General features: G+C 45.1%; 1 protein-coding gene and 1 long non-coding RNA gene across 5 annotated transcripts in view; one reads left to right on the top strand and one right to left on the bottom strand.

The window, feature by feature from the left end:
* Nucleotides 1-21,736, top strand: part of MYLK4 (myosin light chain kinase family member 4) — a 93,922-nt gene that overhangs the window by 7,056 nt on the left and 65,130 nt on the right. For 2 of the 4 annotated variants that reach the window (XM_028478622.2, XM_028478623.2), the window contains exon 3: nt 9,656-9,926. In XM_028478622.2, the coding sequence (XP_028334423.1) occupies nt 9,768-9,926 (159 nt within the window). In that variant the 5' untranslated portion in view covers nt 9,656-9,767. The other 2 variants (XM_028478618.2, XM_028478624.2) reach the window with 2 other exon arrangements.
* LOC114484173 (uncharacterized) lies at nt 372-4,191 on the bottom strand. The gene is made up of 4 exons (XR_003676760.1): nt 3,978-4,191; nt 3,196-3,303; nt 2,023-2,165; nt 372-797 (listed from the first exon to the last, which is right to left on the bottom strand). It is a non-coding gene; the product is annotated as an uncharacterized lncRNA (long non-coding RNA).

Raw genomic sequence — 21,736 nt, forward strand, 5'->3', positions numbered from 1 at the left:
TTGATTTTAAAAACCACAGCAAGATCCTATTTCCTGCCCATAAGAATGACCAAAATTCACATGACTGTCAATACCAAATGTTAACGAGGATGCAGAGTAGCTGGAACGAACGCTCACGCATTGCTGGGGCATTGCTGGGGCAAGCCTAAAATGGGCTCTTTGAAAAAGTTGATGATTTCTTATACAATTAAATATACACCTGCCCTATGCCCCATCAATTGTACTCTTAGGTATTTACCCCAAAGAGATGAGAACGTATGTATAAAAAGTCTTGTAGAAGAATGTTTACAGAAGCTTTATTTGTAATAGCAAAACAAACAAACAACCCCCCCCCCACCCAGAAACAATGTAAATCTGCAGGTGATGGATAAACAGATTGTGGTCTGTGAAATGCTACACTGAATTAGAAGAGGATGAACTGGTGATACATGCAAAACCACACATGATTCTCATAAATATTATGTTGAGTGAATGAAACCAGACGCAAAGAACACAGATGGTGAGTCCGTTGGAAGGAAGTTCAAGAACAGGCACGTCTAAGGAAACTGGAGTGTTAGAAATCGGTGTTGCTGAGACAAGGGCATCGACTGAAAGGGGGCATGGCGGAAATGTTCTGTATCCTGGCTGGGATGTTGGTTAATTAGGAACACACATTTCTCAAAACCCATTGAACTGTAGATCCAAGCTCTGTGCATTTCACTGTTAGCAAATTTCACCTCAATTAAAAAAAAATTAATTCAAGGGGTTTCCATTTCCAATAATGGCAGCTAGGAACTTCAGATCAACACAAGTAACTGCTGAAAACAAGTAAAAATGGTGAATCACATGGTTTAGAAATCTTCTTAAAAGTATCAAAGACCTGATAAAATAGGAACTACCTGGAAAAAATCCAAGGGAATCCAAATCCAAACAGACCAGAGGGACCTGAGCACAAGAGTTCCTTTTGCCCCGAGGGCTTTTGCTAATTCTGCCCACCGTGGGCCTGGCCTTGGGTGGCCTCTGCAGGTGAGGGTGACGGTCATGAGTCCAGGGTCTACCTGAGCCAGGGGTTTAACCTCAAGCCGAGGGGCCTAATAGACATCCCTTCGTGAAGCTGGCACCTGGAGGGCGGCGCCTCCTGGCAAGGCTACCCAGAAGTAAATCTACCCCAACAACGACTTCCCCGAACTACCGCACTCATTTTTTTCTGACATTGTTAAATATTCTTCTGCACACGACTTAATGGAAGCATAATGTACTTTCTTATGGGAGAACCACAACTATTCAATCAACTTGTACTTAGTTTTTTGGTTTTTTTTGCGGTACACGGGCATCTCACTGCTGTGGCCTCTCCCGTTGTGGAGCACAGGCTCCGGACGCGCAGGTCGAGCGGCCATGGCTCACGGGCCCAGCCTCTCCGCGGCATGTGGGATCCTCCCGGACCGGGGCACGAACCCACGTCCCCTGCATCGGCAGGCGGATTCTCAACCACTGCGCCACCAGGGAAGCCCTGTACTTAGGTTTTATTTCAATGTTTTAAATGTAGTAAATAATGTCATCGTGTATTACTTCAAAGATAATATTTTACAATTCTATTTCTTTGGGGCAGAAGTCTTAGAAATGCAAATGGGGTCAAAGAGAATGGCCAAATTGCCCTCCCTAAAGATTAGGGCAGTTTACATTCCAACCAGAAGTGTAGGAGTGTGCCACCCTGTGCCCTCCCAGGCTTCATTTATGCTGAAAGTGTTTCCCATTTAAGAGCTGGGACTTACAATGCCCTTTTACCATTTTACCAGCTGCCACGGTCCTTTTGCACCAAGAAACGTCAATACTTTTGAATATGTAGGATAAAACCTGAAAACCTATTATGAACCATTACGTAATAGCCAAATTTATCTTCTACCTCAAGGTACAACTTTTACCTTTAATAAGAAATAACCCAAACCTGAGAGTATGCAGAGTTTTCACCCACCTCCCCTTCAGCCACTATTACCCTCTCTGCTGTGGCATTTCCCCATGGAAAATTTCTCTACTGAACCTTACCCTCTTGGGAAAAGCAGGCCAACATTTGGTCAGAAGAGCATGTCTTGGGCTTTGCACTTCTGTAATTTCATGCCTTGTTCCTGTCATAACCTTCTTCTAGCTCCTAAAATTCACTTCCAGTTTAGAAGGTAGAAAAGCATTCTCTAGAATGGAAACATAAATATAAATATAAATATAAATATAAATAAATAATAAATATAAACATAAATATACCCTTCCTCAAATTCCAACTGGAAAAAAAAATGATGATTCATGCTGTGGAATGGAATTTTTTAAATTTAGGCATGAATACTCTCACTTTTCCCAATTGTTTAGAATAATCTCAACAGAAGCATGAATTTTACCTTACAGCAGGCATTTTATTTTGTTCTTTCATTTTCAGGCTTAATGAATTAATGGGAGGGAGGTACATTTGTGTAATGGGGGAAGGATCAGAGAGAATCCTATGGTGCTGGGTTGGAATTAGAAAACTATAAGAATGAACTCAGGGTTTAAAAAAATTATATTTCCCACTCTGTCCACTGAAAGGACTAGAAGCAATGACACCCCAGTAGCAAAGAGCACTCCCATTGCCTTGGTCTTGGTTTCTAAATACCATTCTTCCCTAAAAGGGGCCAGGGCTTCTCTGAGAAATGGCAGATTCTAGAAACAGGGCAGGAAAATTACATGGTGACCTTTGAGCATCTCATTACGCCAGAAAGCAAGGAAGTGCCCCCCAAACAATAGTGATACGTCGGAAGCACAGAGGTGCTCCCATTGACCAAATCTGGGACAATTTGAGCGTCAACATGACTGACACGGAATGGTTCCTGTTTAGAAATGATACTAAATAGGGACGGGGGTCAGGATGGGGATGGAGAACTCTTCTTAATAGAAGAGTACCAATTAATAAATGTAGAAAATCATAGAATTAGAAAATCACCACTTAACAACCACTGTGGTAGTAACTGATTCATGCAAGAATGGATACTAAAGTCATGGAGTGATAGACTGTTGTGGAACAGGGTACCCATAAAAATCTCATAAGTAACTTATTAATTACAAAAGAAATAAGGGTAACGTTACTGTGGAGAAATCTGGCAGACACCACCTGAATCAGGATACCAAATTATACGAATCATGACACGAGCTACACCACGTACCACCTATTGAGACATTCCCAGAAAGACGTACCATCACTGATGTGGTTTTCATGATCAGAGGTTTACCTGGTTCCAAATATGAAGAAACAATCAGGCAATTCAGATTGAGGGATATTTTATGAAGAAATTGGTCTGAAGTCTTCAAAAATATCAATGTCATGAAAGGTTAACAAAAAAAAAAAGACTGGGTTATTGTTCCTTGAATAGATAAAAAGAGACTAAAAAGACATCTCAACTAAATGTGCTGTGTGATTTTTGGTTGGATCCTGTCTTTGTTCTCAAGGAGACATATGCCAATGTATTCAGGGATAAAGTTTCACAAGATCTGTAACTTACTCTCAGAAAAGAGAGAGACAGCAAATATTGAAAACATAAACCTTTGGTGAGTCCACGTGCAGGGTGTATCGATATTCATTGTACTGTTCATGCAAATTCTCTGCAGGTTTTAAGTTCTAAAAATATAATTCAGAGTAAAGGAAACATATCTAACAAAAATTATATAAAAGTCGTATGAGCTTTGGAAATGTATTTATGAATAGGATTGCACCGTGTACTTTGTTCCTATTGAATATCACACGTTTTCTAAGCAGTATATTAACTCAGTGACATGTATTTACATTTTACAAGGAAGTAAAAAAGGCTACAATTAGATGAACAAATTGTGCAACCATTATAGAAGTAATGAACAGAAAACACTGTTTAGTACTTAAGAGGAGACTAATTTTTAAATGGCCCCAGCTATATTTTTATCTAATTGTTTTCAATCCTCCTATTTTATTTTCATTTTTTATTACACAAAATTTAGCTACTTACTCACTGTCACTTGGACATTTTAAGGGTCTAATATCCACTAGGTTGTAAACAAGTCTGAATGTTCCATAACATCACTGTCCTCCTGCCTTAGAGTTTCCTATCTCCAAGTAGAAAGTAAGAGATAGAAATTAGTTTTAAATTTCTGTCATTTTCTACTAATTACAAAATCATACACTATGTGGTATTCCTACCCGGAGAAGAGAAGAGCGAGAGTCTTAACTCTTTCCCACTCACCGTTTCCTCTTCCTTTTCTCTGGCCCCAGGTGACCCGGCAAGCGTCGGGTATGATTTATGACTCCTAGGATCCAGCCTGGGTCACCTGGAACAGCCGGCCACAAACTGTTCACTGGTGCTTTTCTTTCTCCCTTTGACAAGTTTACCTTTCATTATTCATATTATTGGGTTTTCTGCTTTCTTAATTATTTTATTGACGTGTAATTTACGTATCATAAAATTCACCCACCGTAAGTGTACAATTCAACTACGTGTTTGGAAACTTAATGAGTTGTTCAAAGTGTTTTTGAACCTTTCCATCACCCCAGTAAGATTCTGCTTACAGTTAATCCCTGTTCCCTCTCTCGGCCTCAGGCAACCTAATTCACTTCCTGGGTCTATAGATGTGCCTTTTCTGGACATTCCATGCAAATGGAACTTTACAGTATGCGGTCTTTGTTTCCGGCTTTTTTCTCTTAGCACAATGTTTTTGTTTTTCCAGCTTGTAGCAGGGATTAGTGCTTCATTCCTTTTTATTGTTGAGTAGTACTGCATTTGAATGGATATATCAATTACCTTTCTCCATTCACTGAATCCATTGCTGGGCACTTGGGTTGTTTCCAGTTTGGGGCTGTTGTGAATAATGCGGCTGTGAACATTTGCATGTGAGGCTTTGTGTGTTCAAATGTTTTCATTTCTCTTGGGAAGATACCTGGGAGAAGAATTGTTAGGTTATATGGGGAGTAACTTTTTAAGGAACTAACTATTTCCCAAGGCACCCGCACCATTTTACACTCCCTCCGACATGTGTGCTGAGGGTTCCCGTGACTCCACATCCTTACCAACATTTGCCTTCTTCTGTCTTTTTATTATAGCTCTTCTGGCTGGTGTGAAATGTTATTTCATTGTGATTTTAACTTTTATCTCTCTAATGACAGATTTCGGAGCATTTTTTATGGGCATATTAACTATTCTTTTATTTATCTTCTTTGGTGAGATAGCCTTCAAATCTCTTGTCCATTTTTAAAATTGGGTTTTCATCATATTGTTGGTTTGTAAGAGTTTGTTTCAGGATATGAGTCATTTATCAAATATCAAAATCGTTTATCAAAATGATTTCACAGTATTTTCTCCAAGTCTGTAGCTTGTCTTTCCATTTTCCTATGGTGTCTTTTGAAGAGCAGATTTTGAATTTTGGTGAAGTTCAGTGTATCAGTTTTTGCTCTTACCAATCATACTCAGTGGTGCTTTTTGAAAGGAAGAAAATTCAGTAGCTATGTGGATAACAGGGATGCCTTTCACCTGCATTTTGGTGCTTGTGAAGATTGCTCCACTGTGTGTGTAGACGTCTAAGAGCCCTTGTTCTGAGACATTCCGAATGCTGTGCACACGCAGAAACCATTAGCATCGTCCAGGCTGCTGTGGACGCCGGCCAGCACACAGAGTCACTGGCAGTGCCTGCCTCGCCCGCTCCTATGACAGCACGGTCTCTTGCTGGTCAATGTCCCTTGAAAAGCATCACAATTTCTATGGCTCTGTGGAATGCTGATTTCCTGAGGCTAGTATTTTTAAAAAAGGTTTGCAGCTCCAAAATGTGAGGGCAATCCAGGAAAAGTACCACTGGGGCTGCCTCTAGCCTCACTGTGAATTTTTCCACGCCTTAGATCAGGGGTCCCTGTTAGGAACGGGGCCGCACAGCAGGAGGTGAGCGGCGGGCGAGCGAGCGAAGCGTCACCTGCCGCTCCCCACCACTCCCCACCGCTCACGCTTCTGCCTGAACCCCACCCCCCCCGGTCCCTGGAAAAATTGTCTTCCACGAAACCCATCCCTGGTGCCAAAAAAGGTTGGGGACCGCTGCCTTAGAGCATCTTTAAAGATGTTCCGGTGATTTTATGGGTATGGACTTAAGGTGCTGAGGCTGGGTGGGTAGACCACAGTGGGTATGCATGCTTTACCTGTTTTTCTTGGTGGTCAGTATTGTACCAGGCTGCTTGTCCTCTGTGCCGCCAGAAGCTAGAAATAGTGTGACACAGCAGAACTGCACTACTGTCGTTTAATTTTACAAGACAAGTAGCATGGGTTCTTTTAATTGACTTTTCCTTTAGGACAAATAGACATAATTTAAAACCTTCTCTCTAGTAATCAATTGACAGATGCTTATTGAATACATATTGTGCATGAAACTTATCTGCGTGTGATGACTCCCAAACTTATATCTCCAACCTGGACCTCTCCCTGAAGCCTAGATTTCTATATCACAATCTGTTCAACTCGGATGTCTAACAGACCTGTCAAACACTGAGGGCCTGACTTTTTCCCCCAGAGTTACTCCTCCCATGACCTTCTCCATCCCAGTCAATGTCAACTCTCTCCTTCACGTGCTCAGGAAAAAATATGGAAAGTCATCCTTGCCTACCATCTTTCCTTCACTCCCTGTATCCAATCCATCATAAATCCTAGAGTTTCTAAATGGAATATGAAATGCTGGATGAGATTCCAACATAGAAAAGGGACATTAGGGAAGAACTCATTAAGTCTGAATAAAGTATGGAGTTTAGTTCATAATAATGTATCGGCATTGATTCATTCATTGGGACAAGTGTACTACCCATGTAAGAGGTTAAAAATCCGGGAAATTGGGTGGAGAGCCTAGGGGGACTCTCTGCTATCCTTTCACTTTTTACCTTTTCTGTAGATCTTAAACTACTCTAATATTTTTTAAAAAATTATTAAGGAAATATGCAAAGGAGCAGTTTCTGCTGACTTCTGGCTGATTAGAGCCTGCGGCTGGTTTGCTGGAGCTGAGGGGACAGAAAGTCTGCTTCCACTGATTGGATGGTCTGGGTAGAGGGTACTGTCAAATTAGCCGAAGGCCATACACATGGTTTTCTTTGGGTGTGGGGATTGGTCACCTTATCAGTACTTTTTCACAGCTTAATTACTCCAGGGAAAATTGATAACCTCAAATAAGTTCAGTCTTTTCATAACAATTGCGTCACATAATTTATCTTTCACAAATACATAATATTGTTTAGGTATTCTTCCTGAAGAGCAAAGTTCTCTAATCCTAGGAAAATACCCAACGTTTGGCTTTTTAAAGATCTTGCTATAATTCTTTATATGCTACTCAAAATGAAAATGTATTTTTATTTTATATGGAATACATTGATCTGAATTAAAAATAAGAACTTTTTTTTTTGGAAAAGCAAGAGGGCACTAGAGACTGGTGTTGGGTTGGGGAGTGGAGGGGTTGGCAAAGGCCCTGAAGAGGTGAAAGTTAAAGAATTGCAGGATGGCTTGTATTATTAGTTTGATTTTATGGGGAATCAAGGCTTTATGCAACTTCAATAAATCTAGGCATCCACTGCTGTTGGGATCAGGCAGGCGGTTTGCTGGCACTGGATTCTCTTTTCTTGGCCTGTGATGGAAGGCAGGGGAAGGCAGAGTGTCGCTTGCAGGGAGAGTTTATTACTGTTCTTGTAACTCCCCTTCATGCCTGTGCCTTTGAACTTTCCCTGCAGCTGTAAACAGCTGGAGATGTTGCAAATAATTTTAAGGACCTGCGGAGTGCTTTGGCCATCAGAAGCTCTCTCCTACTGTAGTTGGATGTGTTCAAAGTGTAAGGTGGGCAAAAAAGGTGGCTGTGCGGTTCCCTCACCTAAACCCTCTGGCTGGAAGCGTGCCCTAAATGCCGAGTCTGAAACGGGCAGGAGAGCGGGGCGTCTGATGGCAAAAAAGGCAAACGCAGCGTTAGTCCTGAGAGTGTTGCCCCCCTGACGGGACAAGAAGGTGAAGGTGATATTTCATCCACTGTTACGGTCTGTCCTCTCCTTACCTGACCTCTGAAATGGAGCCGTCGGCTTTGAAAAGCCTGGTATCTAAAATTAATATTCTTCCCCATCTGACTAAGAAGGCAACAGCTGAGCAACATGAGATCAAGGACCATCTGAGTTTAAACAGGGGCTCAAAGTGGCATTCGAGAGAGAGGATACTTCCTCTCAGAGTGGACACTTGTCTTTTCAAAAGACTTACTCTGACAGTGAGTCAAGACTTTTACCAGGGAATTGCGTGGTTGTTTTGAACGCTGCAAACTCCCTTTTATCTGCTGGAACTTATACTCTGCCCTTGGAACGGTCTGGACCCCAGCATGTCCTCCTATAAATGGTAATTACTCTTATTTTCTGTCTTTCTACGTCACCTTAAACAAGTTGTACCGAACTCCAGGTAGAGCTTAACGTTTAATATTTTCTCTGCAAAAGTTTTATATCTTGGACCCAAGCTTTTGTTTTAATATGTGAATTTTTATGTGGATTCCTGAGCCAACTTGAATACCATCTACAATTACATATTAGATTTTAGTTGTAGTTTGTCTTAGACGTAGCCATGAAATCCTTATTTTAATAATAATTGTTTTCAGGGCAACTTGGAAGAACACTGATGATGGTCTATAGTATATTTTACAGAGCTCTGGTTGATCCTGCTTACATTTTAGTGTGTTTAAATGTACGGTCTTTGTGTGCTTCAGTAGAATTTTGTAGAGCATTGGATTTTAAATAATTTGTAACTCAAGGTATTATTTTTACTAGTTGAGTTGAGAAAATGAAAGATGACGTTTTGTGGAGCTAATTACAGATGATTTCAAATTGAGAAAAAGCTGGAAGAAGCAAATTCCAGAAAATCTCCAGCAGGGGGCCTCAGGAGGGAACCGGCCGCAAGTTCTCATCAGTCTCCCCTAATGATCAGGAGATGCATAGGCACATACATACGCGTGGATCTTTAGTATCAGAGCAGTAGAACATGTATTACTTATATTCGTAAGGGAAGTATTTCAAGGAAAGCACAAGGATGTGAGATCGTTGGTACTTAGCTGCTAATGAGGATGCAAAGAAAGGTATCTGGGAATCTTAATCTAGGTGAGAGGATTATTAGGAAACAAAGTTCTTTTTAAAATAAACACCAAACATTTTAAGATGTAGGCAGAGAGGGGCTCTGGAAATGGCTCATTTGGTGGAGAGCACTCCTCCGAGGGCACAGAATTCCCGGGGAGTGGGGGCGGGGCGCTAGAGAGCCCCTTCCTTACACAGCAAGCCCTTCCCATCAGGGCCAGGAGGAGCAAAGCCAGCAATCCGGTTAAACCCAAAGAAACTTTGTATCCCATACTTATACCAGCCACTTAACATAAACTTAACATAAATACTTATTTTAGGTAATGAGGGAAAATTTTAGTTGCCCAGTGAAACTTAATGTGGCTTCTTACTGTTTGCTTTTGTAGAAAAAAGTGGGGAAAGAAACTTTTCCTTTCAGAGTTCCAGCATTTGAAACTCAGTATTGATATTTGCATTTCTCTTCCTAATTTTCGGTCCCTTCTGTTTAAATAGAAGCGACTTCTAAATTCCCAGTGGTCATTTTCCCACAGAATCAAATGTGTGAGTCGGTGATGAGAACTCTGTTTCTCCTCTTTGCAGTCAAGAGGAAGGCAGACTCAAAAGTCACGACTGCGTCCTGATTTACAAATCGGAGACAGAGGGGCCTGAAAACCACACACCAGACAGGAACTTAGTCGGACTCACCACCAAGATGCTAAAAGTGAAGAGGCTGGAAGAAATCAACACGTGTTACCACAGTGACCAGCTGGAGAAAATGGCCTTTTTTCAGTGCATGGAAGAGGTGGAGAAAGTGAAGTGTATTCTGGAAGAAAGTTCTAGTGAACAGGATTCGAGATCTGGAAAGAGTGAGGTAACTGTGCTAATTTAGTCTCCTGAAAAGTGTCAGTTCTACTTTATCTTCTCTCACGTAAAGCAATACCTGTCGCCATTTATACGACCATTTTCCGATTCTGTTTGGTCACTTGTGTAGAGTTAAGGAAACTTCATGAACAGGCAAACTTCCATTTTGTTTCATGGAGGTTTACGTATAGGTGGGTGCAGTAAGTCATTAGGAGGCCTTTGAACGTGCACCTCTCCCTTGCAGGTAGCTCCTCAGCCTGGTGGCTGGTTTACAGGTTACGAGGGTGAACGTATGGAAAGACACATTTCTTAGGAAGGATGGTTTAAAAGGATGGGTTTGGGCATGAAATCCAGAGAAGCACTACGAGGGCCACAGTTGCCCTGCAGAAGTTTCTAATTTCCTCAAGACCCTGAGGTCCTCGCTGTTGACAGTGGCAGTCAAAGTCAGGGACAAGCCCTTGCCGATGATGGCACACCTCGTGCAGAGCCCCATTCTGGCCACTTGCGCTTTGGCAGTTACTAAACCATCCCGGGGGCTGCCTGTCTGAATAGTGGGACCGTAGCTGTTGGAACATTGAATGTATGTAAAGCACTCAGCACAGGCTCGGCGTTCAGTAGGTGTCGGCCAGCCACACCCCGTCCCCTGTCTGAGCTCGCTGGGTCTCCCTCACCATCCACAGAGCACCCTTCCTGCCCGCCCGGCATGGGCCTCGCTCTAGCACCTGCAATTGTTTGGAACTTGTTTGTCACCCTTCTCTGGATGCCCTCCTCAACGTCAGGACTTCACATCACTCCACCTTGCATTCTTGGCTGCTTTCCTGGTCTCGGCACCGAATAGGCACCAAGAATGTTTGCGGAACACACAGGTCTATTTAAGTGAGTCCTGCATTCTGGTTGAGGGCTGGGGATCATTATTTTTAATAATCAGAGCAAGTGATTCTTAGGTAGGTTTGGGATACATCCCTCTTTGTCTGGCTACTGTTCTGAAAACCCCTGTCCAGGTAGGAAGGGCATTTCTAACGATGCGATAGACAATGAACTAAAGCTGTTAGATGTAAAGGGCGGAGGGGTCTTTTCATAGTGAGTGTGTAAAATGTACTGGATAGAAGAAACGAATCAGGTTGAAACGTGGGTGTTTTGAGACCTCCACTTTCCTGATGAGCTAACGTCTTGTCAGCAAACACCAAGAAGAAACTTCCACGGGCAAAATTTAAGTCAGATATGAGGGCTTCCTCATTAGAGCTGCTTACAAAACAAATGAATGAACAGAAGAGTTTCCTCTTCTGTTCACTAATTTCTGTAGAACAGAGGAGACACACTATTCTTACCGGATAACTGTGAAATAACCAACTATTTGCAATAGTTTCTATGAATTTGATTATGTTTCCAGGACTGTTTTTCTCCAGGTTCTGTGATATAATTTTTGTAAGTAGGCCATATCTTTAAAGAGTGAAATGGTGCTAAGCAGAAACATGACCATTTTTAGGAAGAATTGTTTCTGTGATGAACCGCTCCAGAATATTAGAAATCAAATGACTGGGAAGTTAAATATTTTAGGATATTTTTGAGGGAAGCACTGAGAATGTTGTTCCTCAGAGACCCTAGAAGAACGTCCTTTGCGATTGGTCTGATGTCCCCTGTGTCACCTGGGCCCTGGCGTGGGCCCTGCGGTCACTGCTGTGTGGAAGGTGGGGAGGAATGACCATGTGTCCCATTCAGTTTCTTCTTGGTAAATGGCTCAGGGCCCAGAGATGTCGGCAACCTCCCCGGCTCTCTGTCTCGCCTTGTGGAGGACGGACGGGCACACGGTCGGGAGGCACGGAGCTCTTCTCTCTGTGTCTGCCAAGGCCCAGGCCCCGGCCCCGGAGGCCCTCGCTCGCCCAGTGGGTGGGTGCACGGGCGGCCAGCAGGCCTGGCAGGGGTGGGCAAGGAGGGCCTTCCAGCGGCTCGGATGTCCTCTGGAATGCAGACAGAGCTGGACTGACTCGGCTCAATCTCCTGCTGGGCCACGGGAGATCTTCACAACACCACACCCTCCTCTCCAGGAACCATAAAAATGCTCGCGTCATTTTCCCACCTGGCCCCCTTTCTCTTTACCCCTCCTCTCCTTGAGAAGCTTAGCTCAGCTAACCGTAGTCGAGACCCTCCCTGCAGCGCACCGACAAGAATTCACACTGAATTTCAGACACTCGAGTGACACACAAACTGTTCTGAAGGCTTGAGGCTCAATTTCTTTCTAGAAGAGTCTTTTCTCTCCTAAGAGGAAAATATTATCTATGCCTTCAACAACTTATGTTTGTTAACATAGTTGAGTGAAGCTCAGATTCTTCTTCTTTTCCTGCTCTTAACCAGATTTTTCTGTTTCACTCATTTTTCCTCCTCTGGATTTATTTTGAACTCTCTTCCTTCTTTTCCTCTGCTTTATTTTTTGCTGGATTAAATTCCACATACTCTACTTTTCTACTATGTTTTGTTCCTTTTGTTTTCCAACTTTCCTTTTAATTCTGTTTTCAGATGACTTTTCTCATTCTTTTATATTCCAAAGGCTGTTCAAAATCACCTAAATAGTGTGGAATTTTAAAGGCTTTTAGCAGATACACTATATAAACTAGATCTAAAGCCACATAATATGGTGTTGAAATAAAGTAAAACTTAAATAACTAATGTGGCACATCTGAGTGATGAGTTTAATAGCTACTGTGTATGTACCATTAACTTGTAAATGATAACGGCTCTCATAACTGTAATTAGTATCACTTTTACACACTCAAATCCGGGTTTTCCTCTTTTGTTCATTCTCTATTACCTATATAAATAAGCCCTGTGCTGCATTTCCCTCAGATCTAATTTGCTGTTTTGATACACACACACACACAAACCCCCACACACATTCTGTTTGCTCAATGGAAGACCAAGGAGCTTCCGTTCTCAGACAACCGGAGGCCAAATCCCTGCGGTTCGGTTCGTCCGCCTTCCTCGGCCCGCCCGCCCCCATCTGCCGTATGCATCGCTGCTGTCTGGGCCCGGCGTTATCTGTGCTCATCTCCTGTGCTCTGGTTTCCCCCGCCTTCCTGAGACCCCCCAGCCCCCTACCGTCCACCCCCAGGCGTGGTCCCGAGGGGAGGAAGGGAAGCCATGGGGCGGAAGTGAGGACGGCCCCAAGGGGGCAGGATCACAGCTCCTGGAAAGTTTAAGGGCTCCAAGTGCTCCAAAGCCCAAACAGAACGAGATCGTCATCTACGGGATGTGCGCAGGCTAGAGCGGGTCGGGGCAAAGCGTGATGGCAGCTGGCACATTGCCTCGCAGGCGGCCTGTCCTGCCTAACGCTCTGAAGTTGGACCGTCAGCGGCAGTCGCAGTGACTATAACTTAGATCTCAAAACAGCGTAGCTGCGGGGGGAGGGGTGTGATGTTTAGGGCTGCGTGTCCCCACCCCGACTCTGTGCTCCTCGCCGGACCGCAAGGGCAGGAGAAAGCTCCCTGGCGGCGGCCCAGTTTCCGTGGTGCTAATTGTCCTTGAACTGGAGACGAGCGCATTCTCGGGGGTGTCACTTGTCGCCAGCCCGTCTCCCTCTGCCGCTGCACCTGTTTCAGATCTGTCACAGGGGCCATCCTATTTTCTGCTTTTAAAGAGGCAGATTACCCGCTGATGGTGTAACTGGAAGCGTCTTCCTTGGGGTCCTGCAGAGCCCTGCGGCTGGGCAACGCCTCCTGCTCAGAGCGGAGTTTTGCTTGGGAAGGTGCTCGCGCTGGGTCAGGGGAGGGAAGGCGGAGATGGACTTATCACTTAGAAGAAAAGACGTCTGGATCATAGGCAGCGTGTGCCTTCTCTCGTCTCCCATCCTCTGGCGTGTGCTCCGGTCCGTGATGACACGGGGTGGTCGCAGACAGGCGCCTGCCCTTGAGGACACGCAGGTAGTAACATCGTCACTTTGAACTGTGGCGGATCTGTGTTACTGTCCTATTTGAGTGTTTCCAGCCAGGGAGTGGGCTTGCCCTGCAGAGGGGAGGCATGGCCCGTCTCAATCCTCGCCCAGGACGGCCGCCTTGGGGGCTGGGATCAGGTGGCAGGTGGCACACTTCATATGTCAACCTCTCCACCAACTTTCGGGGAATCTGGAGACAGCCATTGCTGACGTGCGCTATTTTTGTCTGTGAGAGCTAAGGATAATGTCAGCATCTCTTCTTCTCTTACCTCTTAATGTGACTTAGGAAAACAGAATGGCACAAAAGCAAAGCATCCTCTCCCCTTATGAAGAAGTCTATGCAAAATCAGTGTCTGAAGAGTGATCGCCTCTTCTGACAAAGCTACCGAACACAGCCTTCCGTGCTTTTTCCTTTGAACCGTTGCCCCATGATGCCTTTCCTGTGATGCCGTAGCTGTTCTAGGAATGGAATTCTGTCAGGAAAACAGTGGAATTCTGTAAGAAGAGAAAGAATTCAGATTCTAAGGATTTTAGCTCTTCCCAACAGAGGGTATTCATATCTGGGAAATCAGTTCTTTCTACATATTTAATTCTTTCTACATATTTAATTCCAGCTCCCCCATCCCAGGGACCCCTCCCACGAAACCTTAATACCACAGATGCTCTGTATTCATGTTCATGTATTATAGGTGTATCTGTGCTTTGCACATAAAAAGAGTAAGATTTTTTCACCCCTCCTAAAGAATTAATTTTTACCTCCTTGGATATTCCCTGTATTGAAAGTGCATTAATTTATGGTTAAAAAATTTCTGCAGGGGAGTTGGGTGATATATCCCTATACCTGCATATAAACGCCTGAGTTATATCTTATTCAACAAGAAACCACCATAGGGACTTCCCTGGCGGTCCAGTGGTTAAGCCTCCGCGCTTCCAACGCAGGGGGCCCGGGTTCGATCCCTGGTCAGGGAACTAGGATCCCACATGCCACGTGGCGCGGCCAAAACCAAAACAAAACAGAAACAAACAAGAAACTACCAGCTCTTCGTCCTGGTGGTGCTCAGAGGACCCAGAACTCAAGGAGTCAGGCTTTTTGTGGTGGCCCTGCGCCTGTCCATGCACCTGACACAATATCTGTCGCTGTTGCCCGAGTGTCGATCATTTTTGGCTGTTGAACACACCTCCAATGGGAAACACTGTGCACTTTCATCCTGCACGTGGAAAAGAATGGGTTACTCCCCCGGCTATGAGACATGGCCTCCAAGTGTTTCCCAGAGGAGAGGCTGACAGATAGCTGGGCTAATTAGGAGTGCTTTGGGTGTGTTTTTATTTTTTAAAAATATATTTATTTATTTTTGGCTGCGTTAGGTCTTTGTTGCTGCGCGTGGGCTTTCTCTAGTTGCAGCGAGCGGGGGCTGCTCTTCGTTGCGGTGCATGGGCCTCTCACTGCGGTGGCTTCTCTTGTTGTGGAGCACGGGCTCTAGGTGCGCGGGCTCAATAGTTGTGGCTCGCGGACTCTAGAGCAGAGGCTCAGTAGTTGTGGCGCGTGGGCTTAGTTGCTCTGCGGCTTGTGGGATCTTCCCGGACCCGGGCTCAAACCCGTGTCCCCTGCGTTGGCAGGTGGATTCGCAACCACTGCACCACCAGGGAAGTCCCCTAAAAAAAGTTTTTGTAACTTTTTAACTGTAAAGAAAATGTCTCTTAAATCAGTTTATACAACACATCCTCTTGTTTCCTTCCGTTGCTAATGATTATTTAGAAATGTGCGCGACCTCTTGTCTTAGAAGTTTCTACAAGTGCATAGTTTTAGGAGCTGCCTTTTCAGGGCATCAGAGAATGCTGTCTGGATGTCGGTCTCCATTCAGGACATAAAACAATTAAAAGGCTTCCCAATATCCTGGGGGCAGCTCCCTGCCCGTGTGAGATTCTGGGAGTCCCAGTTTATGTTTGTGTCATTTCAGGATCTCAGAATAATTAAAATTGTGATAGTCTCATGTCATTTGGTGTACTATGAAAAAAATATTTTATCTCTCTAAAAGTTAAAGCAGTGTAGCAATATATATATATATATTGCAAATCAAGTCTGTGTTCCTAAGTAAGAAAATGATTAGCATATTCATAATGAAATTCCTAAATACAGTTGACCAAACTGTGTCCTGATCCACTTACCGAAGACATTATGGTCACAAGAAGCACATTTATCTATCAGTATTTCCCAGACTTCAGTTTTTCTCACACCCCTGTCATGATTTTTGCTACATCTACATACTACTTTTACTCTTATTAGTTAATATTTTCACATATCAAGTCATTAAAAATTTTTAGCAAAAGCAAGAATAGAGTGGAATCATGTTTTTTTTTAAAATAAATTTATTTATTTATTTTTTGGCTGCGTTGGGTCTTTGTTGCTGCGCGGGCTTTCTCTAGTTGCGGCGAGCGGGGGCTACTCTTCGTTGTGGTGCGCGGGCTTTTCACTGTGGTGGCTTCTCTTGTTACGGAGCACGGGCTCTAGGCGCGCAGGCTTCAGTAGTTGCGGCACGTGGGCTCAGTAGTTGTGGCGCACGGGCTTAGTTGCTCCGCGGCATGTGGGATCTTCCCGGACCAGGGCTCAAACCTGTGTCCCCTGCATTGGCAGGAGGATTCTTAACTACTGTGTCACCAGGGAAGTCCTTGGAATCATGTTTTTGATGTGCTTATTCTAGATTTTCAAATACACAATAACATACACATATATAAATTTTAAAAATGGTTTGTTAGTTCACAACCGAAAAGCACCCCAAACCCCTAGTAAGGAGGTGACGCCACGTCAGCCGCTGGACACTGGCCTCGGGGCGCTGTGTCCAGGTCTTTGTCCTGGGCCACTGGACACTTTGGGCTTTATCTCTCACTTTCTGCCCCAAACATAGAGATGATAACAAAGATGGGGCGGTGATAAGCAGACAGCAGTGGAGAGAAGAGAGGCCCAAAGTCTCCGCTCTGGACAGAGGCACGTAGAAAACCCCTAACAGGTCAAATTCAGCCAGTGCCCCTCGCGTGCTGGCCCCGGTTCTCCCTGCCCTCGCTCCTGAGGTCCCAGCAGAAAGCGGCGCCGACTCAGGAGCTCGAGTGCAGATGCTGGGATTGTCCTGGGAATCGACTTTGGGGAGTGACAGCGAGAACGGGGGTGTGAAACAAGGGAGCCCCGAAGGCCGCATCGCCCCTGCCACTCCAAGGGCCGTCCGCAGGGTGACAAACCCCCAGCATTTTCAGTTGCGTGTGGGTGAACCGCACCCGTCATTTACAATTTTTGATCAGGGAAAGATCTTTGCCTGATTGGCTACTCCATTGACTGTGTGCAAACGACAGGCTGCCAGCCCAGACCTGCGGCGTGAGCGTGGCTCCTGGCTTCGTGCACCCGGGATCCCAAGGAGCGCAGGCCACTGTGGCGTTTCCGCGATGGATGGGATGTTAAGGAAGGTCAGGGGCCTGGGAAGCATAGCTCCCGAGAGACCCTGGAGGTCAGCTGACCCAGGTCCTTCTCTGAGGGAACTCAAAGCCCAGGAGAGGTAACGGGGGCCTGTCCCAGGGTCGCTGCATCGAGGGGCTGCCCTTTCCCCACATCCAGCCACGTCCGGTCAGAGGCCGCCTTCTTCACAGGGGGCTGGGCCACCCTGGGCGAGGTCGCTGTCGAGTTCCTGCTGGCCGTTCCCGCGCGGACCCGGCACAGCAGCCATGGGGCAGCCCCTGGGTCAGCGGGCAGAGGTCCTGCAGGCCCCTCGCAGGTGGCTGACCGTCAGCCGGGCCCTGGTCTCTGGCCTTGGTGCCACCTCTTCCTGACTCCCCTGCTCCCGGGCTGCTGCACTGGGAACGACACCCCAGGCCTCAAGCTGGGAGCTGGGCTCTGTGTGACAAGGAGCCCGTTAGAAGGCTCGGGTCGTGACGGGGCAGACTGAACGCCCGGTCCGTGGTCAGGAGTCAGGAAATTCTGAAAAGAGGCAGAGACCAGGCTGGAAGTGCGGGGTGTGTGAGCCCACCCCCTGGTTTGTCTAGTGGACCTTTAGCTTGTGGGGCTTGCGCTCCAACTGTGAGCAGTGGACACGGATGTCACCTTTCCTTTCCTTATGTTTTTTACACCGTTTAGGGCTTATCCAAACTAAATTAGGCTAGGAGTAAGTGTAGAAATGAATTATAAAGACAAGATTTTAATTTATAAATTTTTTTTTCTGTGTCCCAAAGAAAGGTCTCTACCTTCTGTACAACGTAGACGCTTTATGATGGCGCGTCCCCTTCCAGCCACACGATTCTAGCTGAGTTGTGCTCTTTTTGGGGTATGGCCGGGCACAGGCGGAGCCCTGGGATGTTGACTGTGGAGATCTGACAGGCAGACTGTCAACCCCCGGCAGGTGCTGCTCCACCCTGGGCCTGTCCCAGGGCACCTGTCAGTTCCGGGGCCCACGTCAGGCTTGGGTGTCTTTGAGTCCAGTGTATATATGGTTTGCAGGACGGTTCCCCAGCCTGAAAGGGGTTTGAGCTCCCTCGGATGCCAGGGGACAGGAGGGGAGGTAGCAGGAAGTGAAGAGTTTACGTGGAGCTTCCAAGTCTCCCAGAATCTGCCGAAGGCCCTGGCCCTCCCCTGAATCTCTCAGGCCTCTACGGTTCTCGGGAGAGAGCTTGAGAAAGCACCACGGGTGTGGCCTCAGAAGATGCTTATCACGCTGTCCAGCCTGAACCCTAAGGAGGGTCCCAACAGCCCCGGGGGTTCTCACAAATGGTCCAGAGAAGGAGAGGCTGGACCAGCCAAGGGGAACATGTGATGAATCTACGTTGTCCAGCTCTGTCTTTCTCTGGGACCAGCAGTTCTCAAACTGAGGTCCCTGAACCCACCAGGGGACCCTAAGACTCTTTTAGAGGTCTGCCCGGTCAAAACTATTTTCTGTTCTATTCTAATAATTTTGCTTTTTTCACTGCCTTGACATCTGCACTAGTGACAAAAAGGCAGTGGTGGGTAAAACTTTTGGCACTTCCACACAAAATCAGGCCATGGCACCAGAGTGTACTAGTAACCACAGCACTTTACACCGCCAGACACTCAAAGCTTTAGTTTTCGTTTTTTAAAGAGCCAGGTTTCCTTAAGAATGTACTTGGTGAAGCAGGAATATAAATGCATTTAATCAGCCTGTATCGGAGTCTAAGAAGTCACGTAAATCTTTGTGCCTAGATTCCATATTAATTTACTCAGTGAAGACTCACTGAGCTCCCACTGAATGAAGAATTTCCAGTAATCGTTGCCGAATGCAACTCCGTTTGGAGGGCAGACCCTTGAGACCTAAGGACCAGAGCAGTTTCCCTTACTAGTGGTCACTGATGATCTCAAAAAGAGGCAGAATCTGATGAAACGAGATCATTTATTTAAAGGATCCACATGGTCTGCGGCTCAACACGCCTACACAGAGATGTTTATGTTAGGGTCTTCCTTTAGACTACTTGGCGATCTCTACTTATTTCGAAATTTAAAAATGGATAATGACAAGCATAAGGTCTCATTTCTTCCTAACCTTCTGGAATGAGCATGTTTAATTGATAGGATAATATAGGTAAGTTTCTATATTCTTAAGGCTGTGTTTGCATTTTACCTACTTAGGATTTATGCTTTAAACTAGGGTCCACCTATTTTAGGTATTTACCTATTTTATTTAACAAACATGTAAATGGCCCTCACTGTGTGCCAGACCCTGTTTTGGGCACTTTACGGATATGAACTCATGTAAACCTGTGGGCACTACTTTGATCAGCTCTAAGGATGATAGTGAGGATCGCTAGCACTTACGTTGTGTTTGTCGTGTTTGTCGTGTTTGCCGTGTTCCCGGCACTGCGCTGAGCGCTTTTCATCCGAGTTAAGCCTCACAACGATCCCATGAATTTGGTATCATTATCATCTCTGTTTAGCAGATGAGTAAACTGAGGTCAGGAACTTGCCCAAAGTTATGCAACTATATACCACAATACCTCTTTTTGAATGGATTAGTTAGCCCAACACATGAAACAGAGAGCTAGGTTTATTTGTAGACCATTCAACTGGAATTTATTTTTCAGAAATTAAACATTAAGCATTTGAAAAACCACCTCTGATGAATTTTCTAAGGACAGTTTGTATTATCTTCACATCATCTGAAATGCATTTCACCTTTGGTGATTGTTTTGTTTGGTTGTTCTGTTCCTTAATGCAGGGGTCCCCAACCCCCGGGCCTTGGCCCGGTACCAATCAGTGGCCTGTTAGGAACCGGGCCGCACAGGAGGGGGTGGGGGGAGGGGCGGGCGAGCGAAGCTCCATCTGTATTTACAGCCGCTCCCCATCGCTCGCATTACTGCCTGAGCTCCGCCTCCTGTCAGCATTATGGTGAGTTGTATAATTATTTCATGATATATTACAATGCAATAGCAATAGAAATAAAGTGCACAGTAAATGTAATGTGCTTGAATCATCCCCAGACCATCCCCCCTCCCCCACCCACGTCTGTGGAAAAATTGTCTTCCACGAAACTGGTCCCTGGTGCCAAAGCGGTTGGAGACCACTGCCTTAATGCAGACGCAGCCAGACTGGGTGGGTAGATTAAAACGGGCTAGTTTCTTTTTCTCAGCAAATTGAGGCTCTTCTCTGGAACCAATGTAACAGTGACCTCCAGTGGGAAGAAGTTACAAAAGTTACTGCAGCCCTGCCATGAGGCCAGAGCAGCTCTGGGTAATCCAGTTAGTTTTAAAAAATTGTTTAAGTAATCAGTTATTTAATTGAAGTATAGTTTGATTTGCACTATTAATTTCAGATGTACAACAACATAGTGATTCAATGTTTTTATAGGTTATACTCCATTTAAAGTTATTACAAAATAGTGACTATATTTCTCTGTGCTGTACAATATCTCCTTGTTGCTTATCTGTTTTATACATAGTAGTTTGTTAATTCCATACCCCTTATTTGCCCCTCCCCCTTCTCCCTCCCCTTTCATAACCACTAGTTTGTTTTCTATGTCTGAGAGTCTGTTTCTGTTTCGCATATCCATTCATTTGTATTATTTTTTTAGATCCCACATATGAGTGATATCATACGGCATTTGTCATTCTCTGACTTATTTCACTAAGCATAATACCCTCTAGGTCCATCCATGTTGTTTCAAATGGCATTATTTCATTCTTTTTTAAGGCTGAGTGATACTCCATTGCGTATATATACTACATCCTCTTTACCCATTCATCTCTTGAGGGACACTTGGGTTTCTTCCATATCTTGGCTATTATAAAAATAATGCAATTATGAACATTGGGGTGCATGTATCTTTTCGAATTAGTGTTTTTGTTTTCTTTGGCTATATACCCAGGAGTGGGATTACAGGATCATATGGTAGCTATATTTTTAGCTTTTTGAGGAATCTCCATACTGTTTCCCACAGTGGCTGCACCAGTTTACATTCTCACCCTTCCAATTGTTGAAACCAATGTCTTGAGGCTGCCATCAGCCTGTTCTCAGCCTGTGATTCCTGGACAGAGGAGAAGCCAGGAAACAAAACATTGGACCTAATGATTTTCTCAAACATATAATAAGGCTGCAAAATTATAAACTAGATGCTGTTTGTCAGCATGCCATGAGATACTTAATTTGTTTGTTATACAATGCACGACAGTTTCTATATTCTCTGTACTTTATTAATCATAGTTAAGTCCTGACTATTGAATGGAATTGAGTTTCCACTAAAGATAGTAGACGATAGGGGCTTCCCTGGTGGCGCAGTGGTTGAGAGCCCGCCTGCCGACGCAGGGGACACGGGTTCGTGCCCCGGTCCGGGAAGATCCCACGTGCCGCGGAGCGGCTGGGCCCGTGAGCCGTGGCCGCTGAGCCTGCGCGTCCGGAGCCTGTGCTCCGCAAC

This window comes from Physeter macrocephalus, chromosome 18 (genome assembly GCF_002837175.3).
Source record: "Physeter macrocephalus isolate SW-GA chromosome 18, ASM283717v5, whole genome shotgun sequence".
In the NCBI taxonomy this organism is placed as follows: domain Eukaryota; kingdom Metazoa; phylum Chordata; class Mammalia; order Artiodactyla; family Physeteridae; genus Physeter; species Physeter macrocephalus.